The sequence below is a fragment of the Castor canadensis genome, chromosome 19 (genome assembly GCF_047511655.1).
Source record: "Castor canadensis chromosome 19, mCasCan1.hap1v2, whole genome shotgun sequence".
NCBI classification, from domain to species: Eukaryota; Metazoa; Chordata; class Mammalia; order Rodentia; family Castoridae; genus Castor; species Castor canadensis.
In genome coordinates this window covers 27,343,847-27,366,943 of record NC_133404.1, presented here as the reverse complement: position 1 = coordinate 27,366,943, position 23,097 = coordinate 27,343,847, and the positions used below count along the sequence as shown (strand labels likewise).

The window sequence follows — 23,097 nt, the reverse complement described above, 5'->3', positions numbered from 1 at the left end:
AAGGCCATAATCTCAGAAGAATATCCTCTCAATCAAAACAATTCAGCTTTGGGCTGGGCACACTGGCATGCCTAGCTATTTGGGAGGCAGAGACCCAGAAGATCATAGTTCAAGGTCTACCTGGGCAAAAGTTAGTGAGGCATCATGTCAATCAATAAGCTGGTGTGATGGTATGTCTATATGCTCAACTTTAAGAACAAAGGTGAGGACTGCAGTCTGAGGCTGGTCTTGGGTTTGAATTTCTTAGCACCAAGATAAATAAACAAACAACACATAATAAATTCAGCCTTATGAAAGAAAGCTGCACTCTCCCTCAGTTTCTCATTTTCATCAAGGACTGCCAAAAACCATCATGCAGGCAAGAACAGTGGCATGTGTCTATAATCACAGTGCTTGGGAGGTAGAGGTAAGAAAGTCACTTGAGCCCAGGAGTCTGAGTGTGGTAAGACCTTGTCTCAACAGAAAAATAAATATGTCAGTCCCTGACTGGAATACGGACGGGTACCACTAATTCAGGTCACAATCTTCTACCTTGTACAAGAGCTCACCCAGCCTGCTGTGATCCAGACTTACTATACCCCTCACTACACCCCTGGCACCTTGCTCTCCTACAAAGCCTGCCTACAGGAGATTCACACAAGCTCACTGAACCCGCTAATCCAGCAACTATCAGAAAAAGGCATGACGAGTGGTCTGGCACTATATGTTCTTAATGAATATACACTGGAACATAAACACACATACACACTAACACACTCTCTCACACCTACACTTGTACTTTATTTTCTAAAAGTACTGGAGTGATTTTTACATGTATACAATAGAATTGTTAAAGTCAGAACAAGATTCATGTAATGATGAAAAGATGAAAAAAAAAAAAAGTCAGCACAAAGGATAACCACTAACGGAGTACTTTATTTCCATTACAGGCTCAAATATACTTCTCTTTAGATGTCTGGCATGAAACAACATTCTTCCTTTTACTCAGTCCATTAGCTGGTCTATCTCTGTGTGGGCATGCCTAAGGTAACAATATAAGCAGGTGATCTGAGGGGATCTTTTCATTCATTCAGTCATCCAATAAATATGTCAATGTTTATTTCAGGATCCTGCCAGTCAACAGGATCACAATGGTAAACTTGGTACAATCTCTGTCTCAAAGACTTTCATGAACAAGGATGAAAGTCACTAACATAAACAGCAATCTAACTTAACTTACTAGTTATTCTCTTCCACTTTCCTTACCTAATCAATGATGAGGATCACTTTAAATTTAGCCTTAAGTCCAACAAAGCACATGATGATGCACACAGATAAACAATTGGTTTGGGGTTCTAATTCTCAGCTGCTTATTGAATTAAAAGTTCAAGCTTCGGGCAGCTGAAGTAAGATATCCTTGGACTCAAGGCATCATGCCAAAGATTAGCATGCGACACTGCGTTTCTGAACAATCACTTCTTGTTCTGTGTGCCTGGGTAAAGCCACAGGTGACTTGCCAAGTTTTCTCTTCATTTCTGACTATAAGGAGGCCAGGACTATATTATTCAATCTCTGTTAGTAAGTAAAAGCCCTATGCTAGCCTAGGTTTTTGTTCCTTTGGTTTTGTGTGTGCATGTGTGCTGGGGGTCAAACCCAGGACTTGGTACATGGCAAGCATGTATTCTACCACTGAGCTAGTCTGGCCTAGGTGGTTAGACCACCACTACTTCAGTTGCTTTCCACTGGTCTTCCAGATTACATGTGTAGAATAGGAGGCTGCAGGCCAAAGAAGGGGCAAGAAAGGTTCTGATGGTAGTCACAGATATGACTTGAGAGGTGAAACAGGAAATAGAGACCACAACAGGGTGATTAGCAGGTCTTGATGTACATACCTGTAATCCCAGCACTTGGGAGGCTGATTTTGAATTTAAGGCCAGCCTGGGCTACATAGGAAGGCCCTGTCTCAAAAAAAAACAAACAAGCTAGGCACAGATGGTTAATGCCTATAATCCTAGCTGGTCAGGAGGCAGAGATCAATCGGAAGGATGCAGTTTGAAGCCAGCCTCGGGCAAACAGTTCAAGAGACCTTATCTCAAAAAACAAGAAAAGGCTCACAGAGTGGCACTGACAGAGTAGCTAAAACGGTAAGAGCACCTGGCTAGCAAATGTGAGGTCCTGAATTCAAACCCCAGTGCTGCCAAAACCAACAACAAAAACAACCCCAAACAAAACAAGGACACTTAAACTACTTAATATCAGTAACTGGGTTTAAAATCTTCCCCAGAAAACTGACTTCTCAGTAGAAAGGTAAGTTCTCAGTAATTTTAAAGAACAGATAACCCTTCAATGAGAAAATTCTTTAAGCTTACTGATATTTAGTAACACTTCATCTGCATGCCTTAAATTTAAAAGTTAATTTAAATAAGAGCAGGCACTAGCATTTGTAGTAAGACTATGTTGTTTTTCAGTGTCAAAGCATAGCATTGGGAGAGGGGAATGGGAGCCTAAGCATCAGGCCTGTTCAAAGGAAAGGAAGCCACAGTTCAACAGCTCTCAGGCACTCACTCAAGATGAGTAGTTTCCCATTGCTGCCTACTAATGCCCAGTGACTAAGACTGAAAACGAACACACAGGGAGCAAGGGTTACTCAGTAGTTCTACTGTTCACTCAAAGGAAAAGTACCAAGGATTAATTAGTAAATGCTGGGTGAAAGGCACTCACACAATTAAGAGAGAATATTTATAACTGACACCCAAATAAAGTTTTAAAAATTATTTTAAGAGTTAGCATCTACCATATGGAACCACAGGTGCACTTTTTTAAAACATGTTTTTCCCTTCTTAATATTTAAAATTTTTATGTTCCCATATTTGGTTACTAAGTTACAAAGTTTAAATATTTCGCTCAATTTGGCTTTAAGTAACGACTCTGACATTTTAAAATGTTGACAGTGGCCACACACACCGGTTATTTGATTAAATCAGGTTTTCTTAAGTACCTGGCTACTTCCCCAATAATCATATTAAACAACAACTGACTTTTCCTAATTATTATACATTGTTATACAGTTGAAAATATCAATCAAATCTTTTCTTTTTTTGTATGCTGTAAAACTAAACTGACTACCTCCAATTCCTACCTTTATTTCTAAGGTAAATTTGTTCTAAACAGTGAGTGGTTTGCAACCTGGAGATTTTGTCCACTGCACACACACCACACCCACACCACACCACACACCTCACACCACACACACACACACAGCAATACCTGGAATGGCATCCAGTAGGCAGAGGCCAGGGAATGCCCTCAGATCAGGACAGCCCCTCACAACCAGGAATTATTGGCACTAAAATGTCAACAGTGCCTCCACTGGGAAACCCCCGTTCTAAACTGAAACAAGCCATATTTGCAAATACAGCTGACAACTTAAAAAAATATTGCTAAGTAATTCAAAGTTCACTAAGCTCTGTTACTAGTGTCCAGACACAGACACAACAAAAGTTGATTTTCATACTATCAAAACACATTAAAATGGTGATTCGACTATTACTCTTAAATGTATTAAGATGCAGACAGATATGTAGGGCAAAAAAACCTTTCACTACCCAAGCAATTAAACACTTCCTTTCCAAAAGAATACTTCGGAAGACAAAAAAGAAAACGACGTAGTGATATTCTTGACAGTTTTCTATAATGCTTTAAACTTCCAGGGAGAAACACCAATTATCTCTAACCCGTTCTTTTTCTCTCCTTAGTCGTTAGCGTTTTAACTGCAGACAGTTTAAAGTAACTAGAAGAGGAAAGCTAACCACATGACACTACTCGACAGAACAGTCATAAACCGAAACACTTTAGTAAAATGTCTGTTGAAGCTCTGTAACGTTTACCTGGCAAAAGGACTGGCTCCAGTTTCTTAATCTTCGGTTCCGAACCGATCTTATCGTCAGTCTGAAATACATTAACAAAATAAACCAAAATCCACAGCCCTCGGCAAAAGACACTGCGACCAATCTCCTGGTTCCTAAGTGAGGACACATGCGACAGAAACTTATCCTCCCACTCCAACTCTTTTGGCGTCTTAAACCAGCTCTTTTTAAGATTTGCTTATGCCGGCTGCCGGCGGCTCACGTCTGTACTCCCAGCTATTTGGGAGGCTGCAATCTGGAGGATCGCGGTTCGAGGCTAGCTGGGGCAAATAGTTCGCAAGACCCCCCCCCCATCTCCAAAATAACCAGAGCAAAATGGTCTGGAGGTGTGTCTCAAGCGACAAGAGTTCCTGCTTTGCAAGTGCAAAGCCCTGAGTTCAAACCTGTCCCACTTAAAAAAAAAACTTCAGGATCGACTTAGGAGCCTGACAATAAAAACATTAATCAGCCTGAGCGTTCCAGGCGTGCATACTTGTGACCGACAGGTAACAGCGGGGGCCGTCGCAGGGCTGGGCACTGAATAAATCCAGCTGCGGACGCTCCCCGGGGTCACCAGACAGGACTCGGGGCAGAGAATGGCCGCAGTCGAGATCCACGAGTCCCCCGCGTCAGTGGAGGGCAGGGCAGCGGCGCAGCCTCCTCCGGGTCCGGGTTCTGGGGGTCCAGCCCGAGACGGGGGCGCGGCTTACCTGGGGCGGCGGCAGGAGGTAGGACCTGAAAGTGGGTCTGGGCGGCTTGAGGGAGAACATGGTGCCGCCGCCTTGGCGTCCGGGCCCCGTCGCGGGCCAGCGGCAGTGCTGACGCCTGCAGACGCCTCTGGACCTAGCGCTCCCGGTGCGACTGCCCAGGTCCCGTCTGCGGCCGGCCCCGCCGGGCGAACTGACGGGCGGGGACACAGCAAAGCGCCCGCCCGAGCGGGGAGGAGCCGGGGCAGAGCCGGGCCAACGCGAACGCCGGGGCCCATCCCCGGAAGGGGCCCAGCGCCCCGCCTCGCGAGACGGCCCGTGCAGGGCCGGCCGCCCGCCGCTCCCAAGCCTCTAGGCCGCGTTGGCACCGGAACGAAAAGGATTGAGCCGAGCGCCACTGCGGGCCCTCAGACAGGGCACTGGGGGGAGTGGAGCCTGGCAGCCATCTTGAGAACGCGGCCTGCGGTGGGCGTTCCTACGGCGGCACGCAGGGGTCACGGCGGCACGCAGGGGTCACGGCGGCACGCAGGGGTCACGGCGGCACGCAGGGGTCAACGACGGCGGCTCGCGCGGGTAATGGCGGGAGCGCGAAGCGGCTCTAGCACGTAGCTCGGGGTATCCACTGTCGCCACTGTCCCCAGGAACCCCATTTCGTCTTTTCGTGAGACTCTCCCTTAACTGCTGCTCGTTAGTCATCGGGCCTGAGAAAGCATTGTTTTTGAGGCCGTGGGGGACGAGCGCGGGACTGGGGGAAGGGGACATCTGTACCACGGCACCGACACCGATGCAACCAAAGGTGACCAGGTTTAGATGTCAGCGCGGGCCGTGCTGCCTGTGAGAAATTCCCTCCCAATCCCCACACTTGGGGAGGGTGTTCTCCCATCACCCGGTCTCTGCGCGAACTTTGAAGCAGGTTGAGCCGGTAGGACCTGCTTTCCATGGGATGCTGAGACTTGGCGTGAGACGTGGGGACCCGACAGGTGACATTGGCAGGCAGTGTCAGTTTAGTTAATTTATTTCTAGCCTCTCGTTAAACTTTAATGTGAAAAACAATATTAAGCAAGTTACCTTTATTTTCTTGCCCATCATATACACAGATGCTAGTGAGCAGATAAATGATCAAAAGCCCAGCGAAAGTCAGAAACTAAAGAACTGGGGACATAATAGGATGTGGAAGAGAAAATCTGCCCATTAGTTTCAAGGAAGAGACAAATATGTCAAGTGCAAGGCTTTTCTTTTTTCTTTTTTCTTTTTTGGTTTGGTTTGTTTTTTTTGGCGGCACTGGGTTTTTAACACAGGCTTTCTAGGCTGGCACTCTTAGCGCTTTGAATCACTCCGCCAGCCCTTTTGTTGTTTTGGGTTTTTTTCTTAAAGATAGGGTCTCCTGAACTATTTCCCTGGGGCAGGCTTCAAACTGCGATGCATCTGATCTCTGCCTCCTAAGTAGCAAGGGTTACAGCTGTGAGCTACCGGCGCCTCACTGTGCAAAACATTTGTAAACTCTTAAAATACTAGTTAACTGGAACAGCCTTGGGTGGTAGGGGCTAGTGGTGTTGCAAGTATAGATAAGTAGGTAGGTAGATAGATGATAGATAGATAGATTGATTGATCTTGCCAGGCAAGCACTCTGTCCTTATTGTACTTTGCAAGTCAGGCACTCCATCACTTTCAGCCATGCCCCCAGCCTTATACTTTGGAGAATAAAACTTCCATTCAGCATTTTGTGATTAGTGTCACAGGGAAGCTCTCATTAGTGTTGCTAATGTTTCTTACATTAAAAAAATTGAAGCAAAAGTTGAGCATGGTGGCTGACTCGCACCTATAATCCCAGCTACTCAGGAGGCAGAGATCAGAAGGATCGTGGTTTGAGGCCACCCCAGGCAAGAAGTTAGTGAGATTCCATCTCAATAAATAAGCCAGGCCTGGTGGTGTACTTCTGTAATCCAAGCTAAACAGAAGACATAAGTAGAAGGGTTAAATAAGTCTAAGGCCAGCCTAGGCAAAAAAACAAGACCATATCTGAAAAATAAAGCAGAAAGGACTGGAGATGGGACTCATGGTAGAGTGCTTAGCAAGTGCAGGTCCCTGGATTCAAACCCCAGTACTGTAAAATAAAAGAGAAAAAAAATTTTTGAAGCAAAGACTGAGAAAGTTCTGTTTTTGAAAATAACTTAACCATGGATTCAGAACCCCACTGATCTCTCTGTTTCTGTTTGGGTAACACATGATTGTACTGTTTTTTTTTAGTACTGGGTTTTGAACTCAGGGCCCTGTGCTTGGTAGGCAGGCACTTTACCATTTGAGCAACAACTCCACTTCCTGTGATTATACTTTAACATGTCAATTGCATTAGATTATTCCTGTTAAGAAAAAAAAAAAACTTGTTTATGGCCAGGTATGATGGCTCACCCATGAGATCCCAGCTACATGAGAAGTGTAAATAGTAGGAGGATTGCAGTCCAGGGCGGCCAGAGCATAAACGTGAGACCCCATTAGAAAATACCTAAAACAAAAAGGACTGGAGGTGTGGTTCAAGTGTTAGAGCACGTACTCAGCAGGTGCAAGGGCCTGAGTTCAAACGCTGGCTCTATGCACACACAACACACACAAAATACTATGCACACATTTAAACATTATGAATATTCTGTTATTTCTGTATATGACGTTGACTCTCCCCCCAAAAATCTTCAAGCACTTTGTGAGTTTTTCTCTTTACTTGTGTGACTTGTTCTGTGATTTCACTTTTGCCCTTCTGGTTTTCTATAATTCTAGTATGTATGTGACCATATAAATTAAAAAGTGAAAAGATCTGCTTTCCAGGTTTGTTACTGACTTAACACTAAATTTGATGACATTTTCTGGATACCTGGTTGTGTTAATCCACTCAGGCGACCATAACAAAATACTATAGACTAGCGGTGTATTTCTCACCACTCAGGAAATCCTCAGTCACCGTCCAGCACAAGAGGGCTTTGATGAGGACTTTCTGCTTGGTCTGCAAGTGGTTGCCTTTTTGCTGGGCCCTCATGTGGTAGTGGGAATGGGGCAGTTAGATAATGAGCTTCGTTTTTCTTTTTTCTTTCTTTCTTTTTTTGGTACTGGGATTTGAACTCAGGGCCTCATACTTGCTAGGCTATACCATTTGAACCACACCTCCATCCCTTTTTGCTCTGATTATTTTTGGACATAGGGTCTCACTTTTTGCCCAGGCTGGCCTGGGCTATGATCTTCCTATTTTATGCCCCCTGCCATAGCTAGGATGCAGGTGTATGCCACAATGCCCTTATTTTTTCCATTGAGATGGGTGTCACAAATGTTTTTTGCCTGGGCTGGCCTGGAATAGTGACCTTCCCAAACTCAGCCTCCCAAATAGTAAGGATGACAGGCACTTATCCTATCAGATTAGGATCCCCCCACCTTATATCTTCATTTAACTTTAATTATCCCCTACTGACCCTATCTTCAAATGTAGTCATATTGGCCATTGGCACTTCAAAGATGCGTTTTGAAGGGATGCCTTCAGTCCATAGCACTAACTACCCTTGCAGCCTCTTCTCAGATCCTGTACTCCTCAACTGTTCGTTATATTTGGCCAACCCTTCTCTTGACTCTTAGGTCACTATTTTGATCGGCTTCACCTGTTTTTCTGGCTACACAACTGTTTCCATTATGGTTTCTTCTATCATGGAGAATAGTAACATCCCCTAAAGATCACTTCCTTTTATTGGATAAAAGAAGAAAAAATCAAATATTTCTCAAATAACTATCAGGTGCTAAATACTTTATATATTTATTCAGTCACTCCTTCAGTTAACAGATTTGCTTTGAGTGCTAACCTTGTGCCAAGCACTATTCAGTATACCAATAGGACAAAATTCCTACTTTCACAGCATTTTCATTCTAAATAGAAAGATATAAAAAATTAACATATAGGAGATGTGGATTAGGTGGTAAAGTTCCTGCCTTGCAAATTCAAAGGCATGAGTTCAAACTCCAGTGTCATCGAAAAAAATGAATACATAATGTCACATGGCAACCAGTGCTGTGAAGGAAAGGAAGCACCTAAACACAGGAGAGAAAGATGGTTCTTTTCCTCAATGCAGAGTTAGGTGTGGTCGAGAAGGCCTTTCTGATTAGATGACACTTAAACAGAAACAAAAGGGAGTGAGGGAGCAAGCCAGGGGAAGTAGAAGGAAGAGCTTTTCCAATGGAGAGGTTAGCAGTGTGGATGCCCTGAGGTAGGAGCCTGTGTGGTGAGGCCAGAGTGGCTGAAGCAGCCTAATTCAGTGAGAGAGGAGGTCAGAGAAAAACAACAGGCCAGACCACATAGGCCTTGAAAGTTGGAAAGCTTTTTTTTTTCCAGAGAGCTGAGAGTCACATGACCTGACTTGCATTTTAAAATAATCTTTCCAACTGCTGTATTGGTATAGCATGAGGGAAGCTGGGAGACTAGTGGGGGAAGGGGCAATTACAATAGTCCAGATAAAAGCAGGTGATGGTGGTAGCAGTGGAAAAGGTTAGAAGGTGTTACACTGGTATCTACAAAGCTCTGCCTTTGACTGAGTATATGATTTTTAAGACAAATAATTTAAAAAGTCTGTTTCTTAAAAGAAAATTCTGGGAAGATGACAGTAGCAACAGTTTTTCAGTTCCCGCATAAATACAGGCAAAACAACTATGTACCAGAATCAAAACCCAAGGCCAACATCAATCTAAGGAAAATGATAACCCCACAATTTCCAAATAGAATCAAGTGGTACTAACAAACCAGTAGCTGTCATATAGTCTTTGTAATATCAGAAAAAATAAAAAGGAAGCACACAGAAAAGTTCATACTAGCCAAAAGATATTTGCTGGAAGACCCAGCCAATCAGGTTGAAATAGAAAGGGCTATTTGCTTTCTTCAAAAGCATAAGAGTGGGCTGGCAGAGTGGCTCAAGTGGTAGAGCACTTGCCTAGCAAGTACAAGTTCCTGAGTTCAAACCTGAGTACCTCCAAAGGGAGGGGGAAAAAAAGCACAAGGGTGCATACACAGATTGTAGGTACAAACATAAACAGCCAGGAACCTAAATGGGGGGAGGACTATGCAGGGGAGGGCCTAGGGGAGAAGGGAAGGGGAGCAAAGGAGGGTGATGGGGAGTGAAATGAACTACATGTGTACATATGTGGAAAAGTCATAGTGAAACCCATTATCTTGTACAATTAAAAAATAATGAGAGTACATGAGGCTCATGGTGGAATCTGGAGGGGCTGGAGCAACAGAGCTGCAAGAACTCTGCAAACTAATCTACTAGCCTTCCTTTCAGGAAAGGACCCACACTGAGGACAAACTGCTAGACATGGAAACAGAATTGAGCAGGATAAAGACAACAGAGAAAAAGACAAAAGAAGGTCCAGATAAAATAGGGGACCAGGAAATCTCCAAAGTAACCTGACTTTGAAGTAAAAATTACACTACATAACAACAACAGAAGATGTTTCTGTGAAATTATAAAAGCTATCTTTAAAACTACTTTCTTCAAAAAGTTCAAGAAAACCAGGCAGGCATCAGTGGCTCACACCTGTAATCCTAGCTACTCAGGAGGCAGAGATCAGGAGGATCATGGTTTGAAGCCCTGGGCAAATACTTTGGGAGACCCTATCTCTAAATAACCCAAAGCCTAAAAGGGCTAGTGGAGTAGCTCAAGTGGTAAGAGCACCTGTGTAGCAAGCATGAATAGAATTAGAAATAAGAGAAAAAAGTATTTCTGAAATGAAGAGTAAACTAAGAAACCCAAGGATTCATAACACAGTTGCTGATGCCTTAATAAAAGTGGAAGATGAAAAGGAGAAAAAAAAATTAAGTCAAAGAGCAATGAAAAGAGGGAAAATGGACTAGGCTCAAGACAGCAAATATTTTAAGGTAGACTAAAGAGATCCAATATACAGATAGATCCTGGAGGAAAAGGAAAATTTCTTTGAGGATCTAAACAAAACAAGTGACTTTTAGGTGAAAGAAAATTAGATTGTCCTCAGATTTTTTTTTTGGCAACAGCACTTATGCCAGAAGAAAATGGAGTTACATAGTTAAGGTACTCAAAGAAAAAAAATGAGATAATAATTACAATGGATTGAACACATCATATATGCTTAAATCCATAAAATCATAAGAGTGTTTCTTGTTTTGTTTTGGGTTTTTGGTGGTACTGGATTTTGAACTCAGAGCCTCTTGCTTGCTATTCAGGCACTCTACAACTTGAGCTAAACTGCCACCTAAGGGTGTTTTTTAAAATTGAACTATCAGTCACTTCTGGAGAGAGAACCAATTCATTCTTTTGAAAAATGGTAAATGGGAGCAATGGTCATTAGCTCTGCTGGATGGTATGAACTGTACAAAATGAAAAAGAAATACCAGACTTTGGCTATCACAGCTTTTAAGAATGTATGAATTAAGGGATCTAGGCACTGAGCATCAGTATCTGCTGAAGTCGCAAAAAGACAAGTAGACACAGGTGTCTCGTGGTTGGAGAAGCAACACAATCTTGCCAAAGCCCTTAGACCTGAGCCTAACTAAAGAAGCCCATGGTTCTCCTGCCAACATGCAGAAACAGAAGAACATGCCAAACAGAAGACTACAGGCATGTACCACCATGCCTGGCATGGCATATTTTTTTAATCTGTGTGGTCATTTAAAGATACTCATAATAATCAGTTAGGTCATATATTTGTTTTGTGTGCTTTTCTGTATCTTTTATAATAAAACTTTCTCTAAATGTCTGTTTAAAGGATTTTATTTCCAAAGAATTCAGCCAAAATGCATTTTTGATCTGAAATAACTGTATGACAGTATTAGCAATTTAACTTTAAATTTTGAGTTCTAAATTATTGAAGACCATTGAAACCTTGTGGTTTCAATGCAAAATACATTCAGAATTTAAAGTCATGGAGTCTCAAATAAGAACCATTATAAAATGAGGTTTTTGATATAAGTTTTTAATTTCCATAGATGGAAATCCAAAATAAACTTGGTTCATGCCAAATACCATAACTCATTCATGACTGTGACAGTTGGGGATATATGAGTAAAAGCCTTCTTGTTCTTTTTCTTATTATGTTTTATATAGGACAGTGTGTGTGTGTGTGTGTGTGTGTGTGTGTGTGTGTGTGTGTGTGTGTGGTATTGGAATTGAACCCATGGCCTCACACATGTTAGGCAAGAGCTATCTCGTTTGAATTACACCCCAGCCCCTTTCTTTGTACCTTGTTTTTGAGATAGGGTTTCACTAACTTTGCCTGGATTCATCTCAAAAATTATGATCCTCCTGCAACTGCCTCTGAGTACCTGGGGTCGCAGGCATGCACCACCACCCCCTGCTTAGAATTTTTATTTATTGACCGTGACGGTTCTATATTACATTACGTAAACATACACAGTGTTCTTATCTTAATGTACTACATAGTGCTAGATTTGGTTACATTGGATGTTAGTTCCTAATATTTGGTTCCCCATATTTAGACAAAATTGTAAATGTCATACCAGACACTCATAATACTTGAGTTGTACTCTGTTGGGGAAGTTCATAGATAGCTACATAGTGTACTTAAGGTGACAGAGAAAGGTCTCAAGAATTTCCAGCCTACCATAGGTTCTGACAGTCTACCACTAGAATGTACCTATTTGGATTCGTAAGACAAATCACTTTAGAAAACATTGCATTAAAAATTGATTCCAGCCAACACCTTGACAAGAGATAGGTGGTGCAAATGTTAGCAGGACTTAAGAGAATGGGACACTTGCACATTCCTGAGGCGAAATGGGAGAGGCCTCAGAAAGGGGGGCGGGCTGTGTAATGAAGGGAGATGTCAAGAATCCCAAAGCTAAGCTTTACCTTCTTACCAGCTCTGTTGAGTTGTCATAGGATCTTCAACTTATTTTGTGAAATTTTCATTTTTCTAGAACATGGCAAAAGCTGGAAATTTCATTGTTACCAAAAGGAAAGACTTAGAGATGAGATAAAATGTAATGGGTCAAACATTGAATCAAATACACATACACAGACACACACATACACAGACACACACACACACACACATCAGCATTGATTTTCAATGCAGCCATTCACAAAAAGTAATAAGCTTTATTTGCTAAATGAATGTTATTGTTTATTAAATTCCAAAGACTCCCCCCCCCACCATGCAAGCAATGATAGATCAGCCCTTCTTGATAAATTTGACTCAGTTGAGGGATTCCAATCTAATAAAATCTCAGTCTTTCTTTGAGAAGAGTGAGTCAGTCACATTTAGGTATTATCATGTTTGATCAGTATCTTTAGTATAAGTGTCCACAGCTTTTCTTTCTTTCCTTCCTTCCCTCTTTCTTTTTTTTCTTTTCTCTTCCTTCCTTCCTTCTTCCCTTCCTTCCTTCTTCCTCCTTCCCTTCCTTCCTCCTTCCTCCCTCCCTCCCTCCCCTTTCTTTCTCTCTTCCTCTCTTTCTCCCTTCCTCTTTATCTCCCCTCTCCATCTCCCCTCTCCATCTCCCTCTCCCCTGTCCCTCTCCCTATCCCTCTCTCTCCCTGCCATAACCGTCTGCTTCAGATGAGAAGGGAAGTATTGATCATCTTTCTGAACATCTCCCGTTTCTGTATGACACCCCCCCATACCCTACTACCATCATTTCCTGGATAAACTCCCTAGAGGTTCTTTCCAGGTGGGACACACTCGGCCAAAGTTGGAGCTGTCAGTGACTCCAGACAGGAGGCTGGCCCTGTCTGTGTGCTCCAGAGACCCGTGAGACCTCATAAGAGGTACTCTTGGGGGATGTAGTGGTCCAGGGTCTAACTCTAACCTCCATTCTAGCCAGAGAAGTCCCCTCTCAGCTGCTTTTTTTATAGTCAAGAGTAGCGGTCATGGGGTTACCATGTTTCTAGACAGTAGCCCCTACCCCCAAACTCCTGCATGGGGCCCTCGTCCTGGGGATAGGTGTTTATTTTCTGAAAATTCATTATAAAAAATGGAGTCACTTCTGTCATACACCACTACAATGAAGTTGACTGTCCATGGGAAAGAAGGGAAGACCTTCAGGTCACAGACACCTATTCCAGGAATTATCTCAGAACCAGGCAAACAGCCTGCCCTTGTTTTAAGACAATTTTTACCTAGCAACTGATGAAATTGCCATCTGTGACCTTAAGACTAGCTTTACATAGGAACTGGCTCTCCTGGCAAAGGGAGCTTGCCAGCTCCCGCAACACTGAAAGTGCCAATGAACTCTCTTTTATAATAACTAGTGTAGATGTCTCTGTCCCGATAAAACTGTTTCCTTTGTTCTCCGGTCATACCAGAGGCCATGCTGGCCAGTGCCTATGTGTCCCAGATTACAATCTTTATTCTCAAATAAAAGCTCCTTTATTGGACAGCCTTCTCTATATTGTTGTTTGGCTTTGACAAAAGCCAAACAGCTCGTGTTCCCAGCCTTGGGCAATCTCTGTGGTTCTTAGACGTTTATACTTTAGGTTTTAGTCATAGCTCTGCACTAACCATCACTTGACAGAGGTATAGTTAAATTGTGTTTGCTATTGAGGTTTGCTATATGACAATAAGAAATGTATATCAGGTACTTTATTTTTACATATAAAAAAATCCAGTCACCCTAAATAATTATCGTGATACTTGATTTAATCATGTACTTTTTTCCCATTGTGTAATTTTAAAACATAAAAAACCTCCATAAAACATATGTGTATGACTCCTTCCTGCTTCTCATTTCTTATACTATCTAGTTTTTTCTCTTCCCCCTTCCTTTTTGTAAGCATTCTCCTTTTCCTTAATTTCTCTTTCTTATATGGTCCCTTTTTCTTTAAGTGACCTGGTGGTGACTTAAATGCCTAAAGGCAGTTCTTAGGCTATTTGGTGGCCTACAGGAATAAAGAGCTCATACAATCTTGTATACTAACTAATCAATTTATCTCCAGAGGCATCTTGTCACTTTCATTCAATGCTGCTCCTACTAAAAAAAACTCAGTCTATTAATGTATGCTAACAAAATACTACTTTAAGTGTTGTCATTAAAATTAAAGGTAAGTTCAAATTTCCAGCAGTTTTTAATGAAAGCATTTTCAGAAATGGATGATGTTTACATGGCCAAGATGGTACCCATTCCTGGTTTTGGTTTTAAAAAAAAAAAACAGAGAAAGTGAATTAGCAATCAGTTTCTGTGGAAGTTTGTTCTTGCTTAGCCTTTAGTTCTTCCGTTGTAAATGAAGACACAACTACCAAGTTACTTATGCTACTGGCAAGCCTGGAACCATCTAATTTGGCCTGGGTGGATTTGATAGTCCTAGGATGGCCATGCAAACTTCTTGACCTTAGGCAGGGGAATCCCACAGAGAGTAAATTTTCCTTCTCAGTCCTGTCAGTCACCATGAGGGATAAATGAGAGATATGAGGGACTCTCTGAGAAACATAGTTCTCATCTTCTGTTTCTGTGTCTCTATGCTCAGCTTGCACTGCAGCTTCGGACACCATGTAGGGGATATCGGTGCTCCGAGAACGTGTGATCTTTTGCACTTGATATTTCCATTCTGTAGTCCATTGCTGAACAGATGGGGAGCATGCTTGGTCCATGATTGAGCTGTACTCAGCACTCCAGTTGCTAAGTCCACCGACTAGCTTTCTACCTTCGGAATAGACAACGCTTCTGGACTTCATCGTTTTGTAAGTATTGACTGTGTCATCTGGGTAATAACGTGAGATTTTGGTTTCTCCCAGGGGACAGGAAATAGTGCCTTCCATCTTGGTCGTTTCCACTGTTAGCTGAGTGTTTGGAAACTCTGACTTGTTCTGTCCATGCAGAACATCTGTTGGATTTAAACTTGGGGAAGTCATCTCTTCCCTTTTAGAGTCAGCCTGCCTTTCATCATCTTCAGTTGAAATCCCGATATCTGGACCCAATTTGGACTCTGAAGCATTCTTGGCATCCTCTATTGCAAGCTGACTGCGGTCTGGTGTTGCTGGAGGGCTGGGGCCATTTGAAAAATGGAGGCTGGTCTGGCGCTCTGGGGCTAGGTGTATTTTCCCATCCTTCTCATCCTTCACTCGGAAGGAGCAGGTCTTTTTCCTGAAGCCTGTCCCTGATGACATGGAGAGAGCAGTGTCCTCAAACAGCAGTTCCTCCCCGTTAAAATGGTAGCGGTACATGCTGTAGCCATCAGCGCTGTTGATGCTGCCTTGGCGCAGAAGGTAGGTGGCCTCGCACTCAGATGAAGCTCTGGATCGTGTCTGGATCAGATCAGACCTGTCAATTCCTGCAAGATTCTCAAGGGCATTCACCATTCTGCTACACAATTCTTCAAGTTGAGAAAGTCGAAGGTCAACAGTCTGCAGGGAGGTTTTCATAAAGTTTTCTCTTTCGTTGATTTCTTCCAGCCGCATTGACATGTTTTCAACTCTAGAGAATAAAAAGGGAGAGATTTAGCAAACTGAGATGAACTAAATATTTAAAAAGTCAAGAGATAATGTCACGGCTGGGTGATCTTCCAGGCTTTTGAGAATCGTGGGACTTGCTGGGTCTGTTGGTGGACTTTTGCATACCTCTAATATAATGACTAAAATAACCATGAGGAGTGTCAGAAATAATAGTAAATATAATAGTGCTTACTATCTACCAGTCATTCTGCTACCTGCCTTCTGCATTCACTAATGAGTTCTTTCTCAAAATTATTGTAGGTAGATTTAATCCTCACCACAGCATTATGAGGTACACAGGCACTGGTATTATCATTCTGATTTCACAGATGGGGAAATTAAGTCATGGAAAGTGTAAGTAATTTGCCCAAGGGCACACAGCTAATAAGTAGTGGAGGTAGAATGGAGCACACAGACTCTAGCTCCAGCATTTGCTCAAGCCATTGTATCTTATCTGCTACATCATACTGCCTCTAGTAATAAAGAAAGCACAGTCATCCTGGATCTGCAGGGATTGGTTCCAGGACTCATGCTTTTACCACAACTCGTGTACACTCAAGTTCCTTATGTAAAATGGCATAGTATTTGCAAAGAACCCATGTACATCTACACATATACTTTCAATCATCTCTAGGTGATAATACCTACTGCAAAGCAAATGCTCTGCAAATAGTTACTATACTGTGTATTATTTTGGAAATAATGACACAAAAAAAGATCTGTACATGTTCAACATGGAGAAAAAGTATAAAGCGTGAGAGTTTATTGAGATAGAAGAGATTAAAGTGAGCCCCCAGAGTTGGGGGAGGGAGAATTTTTAAAAATATTTTCAATCCATCATTGGTTTTATCCATGGATGCAGAGCCCACAGATACAGAAGGCCAAATGTACCAGCATTTAGTCTTTGGGGTTTTAACTAAGGCCATCAGAGATAAATGGTTATAACAAAATGAGTAAATTGAAATACTTATTTGAAGTTTAAGGGATTCAGAAAATGAATTATTTTTAATTAGTCTATATTAATTGGACAAGAGGTTTCATTATATCCATACATGCATATAATGTACTTAGATCAAATTCACACCCTTTACTGCTCTTTCTTATCCTCTCTTCCCCCCTTTTTGAACAATTTTTAACAGGCTTCATTATTCTATTTTCATACATGTGTATGAAGTACTTTGATCATATTCACATTTCTCCCACTTTTCCTAAAAACGTGAGGTCTCTGTAGTCACATGGCTTACATAGCATCCATTGATAGAAAGCTTTGCTATCCTCACTACAAATCCTTATAGACTCCTTACTCCTTCTTCTTCCATTCCTCTTACCCACACCATAAGAGTCGGCCCCCTGCCCCCTTCCTTACATTTTGGACAGTGCCTGCAGCTGTTCTTGGCACTGTAGTCTCTGCTCCGTGCCTGACTCCATCTCCTGTGCACCACGTGATCCTGTCACCTCTCCAGCAACCTTGCCTTGCATGCTCCCAGGACTGCTTTTGCTAATGGCACCCTTCTGTTGCCCACATTGACAGTTGCAATGCGTGGCAGAGTCCTGGTTTTTAATTCTTAATGCTTTTCTTGGGGAGAGAACTATTTATATGCCCCTTAGGAAACCACATCATTTGAGCAGGAAGGGTCTGGCTTCCTGGACAGTTGCCACCAGGGAGAACCAAATTCATCATGGATAAGAAATCCTGGCTTCCTTCTTTTAGAGTCTTTCTATCACAGACACTATAGGTTCTGAGGATTCCTTCTTCCTTGCATTTCAGGGACCCATAGAAGAAATTCCCACTGCAAACTTTCCATTACTTCTGAGGGAGATTTGATGTTCTCTGTTAAACATAATGGCTGTTGCTCCCTTTGACTCCTTTTGTATTAAAACCACATTGCCTCTGTAGCAGTCAAACTGGAGGCCCTTAAGCAAACGCTAAAGTAAGAGATGATGCAGCTGTGAAAACTTAAAAGATAAATAAACCAGTAAAATTGAGTTTTGCATCATTTCTCTCAAGTCTTTTTAAATTCTCTGCCTATCTTTTCTTATATTATCTAATTCAGGGAACAGCATTGCCAGCCACTCTAGATAAAAAAAGAAACCTCAAAGTCATGGGATTCTTTGTCTTGTACTTACTCTCTCCCATCACCTCTGTATGAGAGGTGCTTCCCCTCCCCATGTGAGACTGATCTCAATAACTTAAAATATATTTCACACACCTTGACATCTACACAGAAAAATGACCAGTCTCTATGGGGGGGTGGCCTCCTCTTTTGGTATTTCAACTCTCCCATCCCTAGAGCTATTCCCTTTTTGAAACATTGAAAGAAAACAATATTTCATGATGGAATTTAGGTTAAGAAAAATGGTCAGATGGTTGATTTAGAATGTCTAAACAGCTGTCACATGGATAGAACAATTTTTCAAAGCTCTACCAAAACAGAAACATTGTATTGAGTGTTTATTTTGTTTGTGAGATAGAATCTCACTATGTTACCCAGGCTGGATGTTGCAGTTATCATGTAATAAATCTCCATAGATTTCAAACCCCATTAAACAACCTACCCATTTTTGCTTTCAACTGTCAAATATTCATTAAAGAAACTGGAGAAAATTCATCTTTGTATTTATTATTGCTGATGTTCTTACTTCATTCCTGATGTTCCAAATTTACTTCTGGTATCATTTCCTTCCATCTGAAGACTTCCTCATTCTTTTAGAGCTGATCTGCTAGTCATGAATTCTTTGTCTGAGGATATCTGTATTTTGTTATCATTCCTGAAGGTGAGTTTTGTTAGGGAATTCTGGATTGAGAGTTCTTTTCTTTCAGCACTTTAAAAACTACTTCTTACTGGCCTCCAAGGTTTCTAATGAAAAATTTGCTATCATTTAGATCATGATTCCTCTATAAGCAAAGTGTCATTTCTCTCTGGCTGCTGCAAAGTGTTTGTTTGTGTTTAGTTTTCACCACTATCTAGTGTGTGTCTGGGTGTGGATTTCTTTCAGTCAATCCTGTATAGTATTATTTAACATTTGTTTACTCTACAAATTCATGTCTTTCAGCAAAATTGAGAGGTTTTTGGTTATTTCCTCAAATAGTTTTTATGCACTATACTCTTTCTAGTGCTGGGGCTCATGACAAAAAATATTATATCTTTTTATTATTGTTTTGTAGTTCATCAAGGCTCTGGTTTTTACCCCAGGTCTATTTCTGTTGTTCAAACTGGATAACTCCTATTGCTATAGCTTCAAGTTTACCGACTCTTTCCCTTAGCATCTCTGTTTAGCTATTAAATCTATCCAATGAATTTTTAATTTCACTTATTATATTTTTTCTGTTCTAAAATTTTCTTTGGTTCTTCTTCATATCTTCATTTTTTTTCCTGTGGCTTTCTGTCTTTCCATTATTGTCAAGATTCTTTGCAATTTTGTTTAAGCATTTTTATAAGAGCTGATTAAAGCCCTTGCCATATAATGTTAATATCTGTGTTTTCTTGGCACTCCCATTGATTGTCAGTTTTCCAAGTGAGTTGAGATTTTTTGGGATCTTCATATTCCAAATGATTTTGAATTATTCTTGACATTTTGAATATTATGTCATGTGATTCTGAATCTTGTTTAATTTCCATGCAGAATGTTGAATTTTTGTTTTGATGTGAGATCAACTTGATTAGGCTTAGTCTGCATGTTCCAAAGTGCTGTCTGTAGGCTGTGATCCCAATTTCAGTTCAGTTTTCAAAGACTTTGAAGTACTGTTGGGGTCTGTCCTGTATGTGTACAGCCCAGTGTTCAGTCTGGGACCTCTGATGGTCTGTTCACTAGTTCAGTTCTCAGTATCTTTGAGATTTTTCTTCTTTTTAAGTGTAGGCTTTTAAAGTTGTCAATGTTCTTCTGAGTACTGATTTTGCTGCATCTATAAATGTTGGTATATTGTATTTCCATTTTTGTTCACTGCTTTAGTCAGACTTTGTTTCTGTGGCAACATACCAGACACAAACAACTTAAGGGAGGAAGGATTTATTTTGACTCACCATTTCAGAGATTTCAGTCCATTGATCTTAGCTCTGTTGATTCTGCTGAAGTAGAATATCATGGAGACAGGAGGTTGTATGTGAGGAAGGAGGTTCTTCACCTCATAGTGACCAGAAAGCAGAAAGGGGTGGGGGAGAAGGGCCTAGAACAAAATGCAGCAGCCACTAGCTAGCTACTTCCTCTAGCTAGTCCCTGCCTCTTAAAATAGCACTTCCATTTGAGAATCAAGTGTTCAGTACATAAGCCTGTGGGGAGCATTTCATATTCACATCAAAACATCCCACTTCTGAACCCCAAAGGCTCATGGCCGTTTCATATTGTAAATTGCGTTTAGTCCATCTCCAAGAGTCTCCATAGTCTTAGCACTTCCATCTTTGTTTAAAAGTCAAAGTCCAGAGTTTCCTCTGAGACTCAAGGCAAATTCTTAACTATAAGCCCCTGTAAAATAAAAAAACAAGTTACATAATCTCAAGATACAGTGACACAGAATAAACATTCCCATTCCAAAAGAGAGGAATGGGGGCATTAAAAGGAGGGATAGGAGCAAAGCATGATCCAAACCCACCAGGACCAACTTTTAATCTCATAGCTCCATGTCTGACCTTCAGAGGGCTTGGAAAGACCTACCCCTATGGCCTTGCCATTTGGAGCCCACATGACTTCTCTCTTGGATTGGCTCTCCTCCTTGCCTGTGGCTTTCCTCAGCAGATGTTCCGTTTCTGGCATCTCCAATGTCCAGGGGTCTCCACTGCAGCTTAGGATTCACCCTCACAACTTCACACATAGCTGTGTTGCCTACAGGAACTCTGACCCTGCCAAACATTGCCTGGCCTCCCGGGCCTTCCTTTGAAATCTTGGTTGAAGCCTCCATGATCCTGAAACTCTTGTATTATGCTTGCCTGTAAAACCAGCACCATGTGGATGATGACAAGGTCTGCTGCCAACCTAAGCAATAGCTGGGTCCCCTTGGACTGTGACTACAGTAGGCTGAGTGCCTGAGTGACTAGGTATGGTGAAATGAATCCTGAGGAAACATCTTGCCAGGTGGCTGTGTGCCATTGGGATACCTCAGTGGCTTTCTCTTTTCAAGGGAAAGTCTCTTAAATGTATTTATATATTTACACCCTTGAGGCTGTGATGAGTGGGGTCTTGGTAATTCCAGAGATAGCTTTAAGGCATCTTTCCAATGGTCCCAGTACTAAGTATAAGATTCCTCTTTAATGGCCCTAATCTCTTTAGTAACCACATCTTCCTTGGCTCCAATTTTAAATGTGCTCCTTTTCTGACTAAACTGCAAGTTTTTAAAATCTTTCTGTTCTGCTTTTTGCTTCTGAGTCTCACTGTAAACCTGGTTAAGAGCAACAAGGAATAACCATACTGTCGGAGCCTGAATGTTGATTGGTGTTGAAATCTCCTCCGCCATATTAATTAGTCTGTCTCCTTTAAACTCAGCTTCCCATAAAGTCTCAGGTCATGGATGAAATATAGACAAGCTCTTTGCTAGAAGATGGCATGAGTGGCCTCTAGTCCAATTCCAATGAAGTCCTTGTTTCTATCCAAACCTCTCTACTGTCTCCATGTTTATTGTCATTCTGCTCTTCTGAGCTCTCATTAAGCTCTGCTTACAGAATTGTAGGGCTTCTCTAGCTAACTTTTAAAATTCTCTCCAAACTCTTCCAAATTCCTCCCACAAATCAGTTCCAAAGGCTTATGAACCACATAGTCAGGTGTAATTACAGCAATGACCCCACTCTTGGTACAATTTTTTTGTGTAGGCCTTTTGTTGCTGAGACAAAAAAAATACCTGACATAAACAACTTAAGGAAGGAAGGACTTATTTCAGCTCATGGTTTCAGTCCATCTTGGCTGGGAGGGCATGGCAGAGAAGAGCAGCTCACATCATGATATATAGGTAGTAGAGCAAAGAAGAGGGGCCCAGGACAAGATATAACCCCAAGGACACCCACCCCCAGTGACTTACTTTTTCCAGCTAGTTCCCACCTCTTAAATAACACTACTAGTTGAGGACCAAGTGTTCAACACATGAACCTGTGGAGGACATTTCATATTCAAGCCAAAGTATTAATCTTAATGTATTTTCTAATTTCTTTTATGATTTCTTCTTTGACCTACTGGTTATTTAAGAGTGTGTTTTTAAATATTTACACACTTGTGAACATTTTTCAAGTTTTCTTTTATTATCATTTTTATTTCATTGTAGCTAGAGATTGCCTAACTTCGATTGCTGTTAAGACTTTTTGAGAATTGTTTAGTGGTCTACTATATGGTCTATCTTAGAAAAATTTTATATATATGCTTGAGAAGAATGCATATTTTGCTGTTAAAAGGAGTGTTCTATTGTTATGTTAGGTTGGATTAGTTGTATTTTTCAAGACTTTTGTTTCCTTGACAATTTTCTGTTCAGTTCTATCATTAATGAAAGTAATGGATTCTCCAACCATTATTGTAGAACTTACTACATCTCTTTTCTATTCTGCCAGTTTTCACTTCATATGTTATGAGGCTTTGCTATCAGGTGCAGATATGTTTATTATAATTGCTAAGCCTCTGGGTAGGTTGACCCTGCTTATCAGTATATGTTAGTCCTTTGTCTCTGGAAACAATATGTCTTAGAGATTATTTTTTCTGATATTGGCCTCGCCACTCGAACTCTGTTTTGGTTGCTGTTTGCATGGAATATCTTTTTCCATTCTTTTACTCTCAAACTATTTGTTTCTTTGAATTTGAAGTCTCTGTAGACAGCATATAGTTACATCATATTTTTATATTCATCAGCTGACTTATCTTAAAGTTGCTGATCTTCATTCTGCCTACTCAGATCTACTATTAATCTTCTATAGTTTCAGATATACTTAACAATGCCATAAAATTATGAATTCCAGAGCTTACCTACAAGGTGGCTGTCGTGTGGGGGAGTGAGAGTTCTTCTTATTAGCATACCAAAGGTGGCAGGGCAATATGAAGAGGAAAAAGACACTCTTGGAAAAAGCAGATGAGGTTGAAGAACCATTTCATTTAAT

At 41.4% G+C, this 23,097-nt stretch overlaps 2 protein-coding genes across 3 annotated transcripts in view; both read right to left on the bottom strand.

The window, feature by feature from the left end:
• Mtmr10 (myotubularin related protein 10) overlaps positions 1–4,791 on the bottom strand; it is a 47,812-nt gene extending 43,021 nt beyond the window's left edge. The window contains exons 1-3 of one of the 2 annotated variants that reach the window (XM_074062116.1): positions 4,595–4,791; positions 3,867–3,927; positions 1,872–1,937 (exon numbers count right to left, since the gene is read on the bottom strand). In XM_074062116.1, coding sequence (XP_073918217.1) covers positions 1,872–1,937; positions 3,867–3,927; positions 4,595–4,654 — 187 coding nt within the window. In that variant the 5' untranslated portion in view covers positions 4,655–4,791. The remainder of the gene's footprint in view (positions 1–1,871; positions 1,938–3,866; positions 3,928–4,594) is intronic. The other variant, XM_020159876.2, reaches the window with a different exon arrangement.
• An 8,347-nt stretch (positions 4,792–13,138) lies between these two features.
• Trpm1 (transient receptor potential cation channel subfamily M member 1) overlaps positions 13,139–23,097 on the bottom strand; it is a 105,309-nt gene continuing 95,350 nt past the window's right edge. The window contains exon 27 of the mRNA XM_074061489.1: positions 13,139–16,016. Coding sequence (XP_073917590.1) covers positions 14,768–16,016 — 1,249 coding nt within the window. The 3' untranslated portion in view covers positions 13,139–14,767. The remainder of the gene's footprint in view (positions 16,017–23,097) is intronic.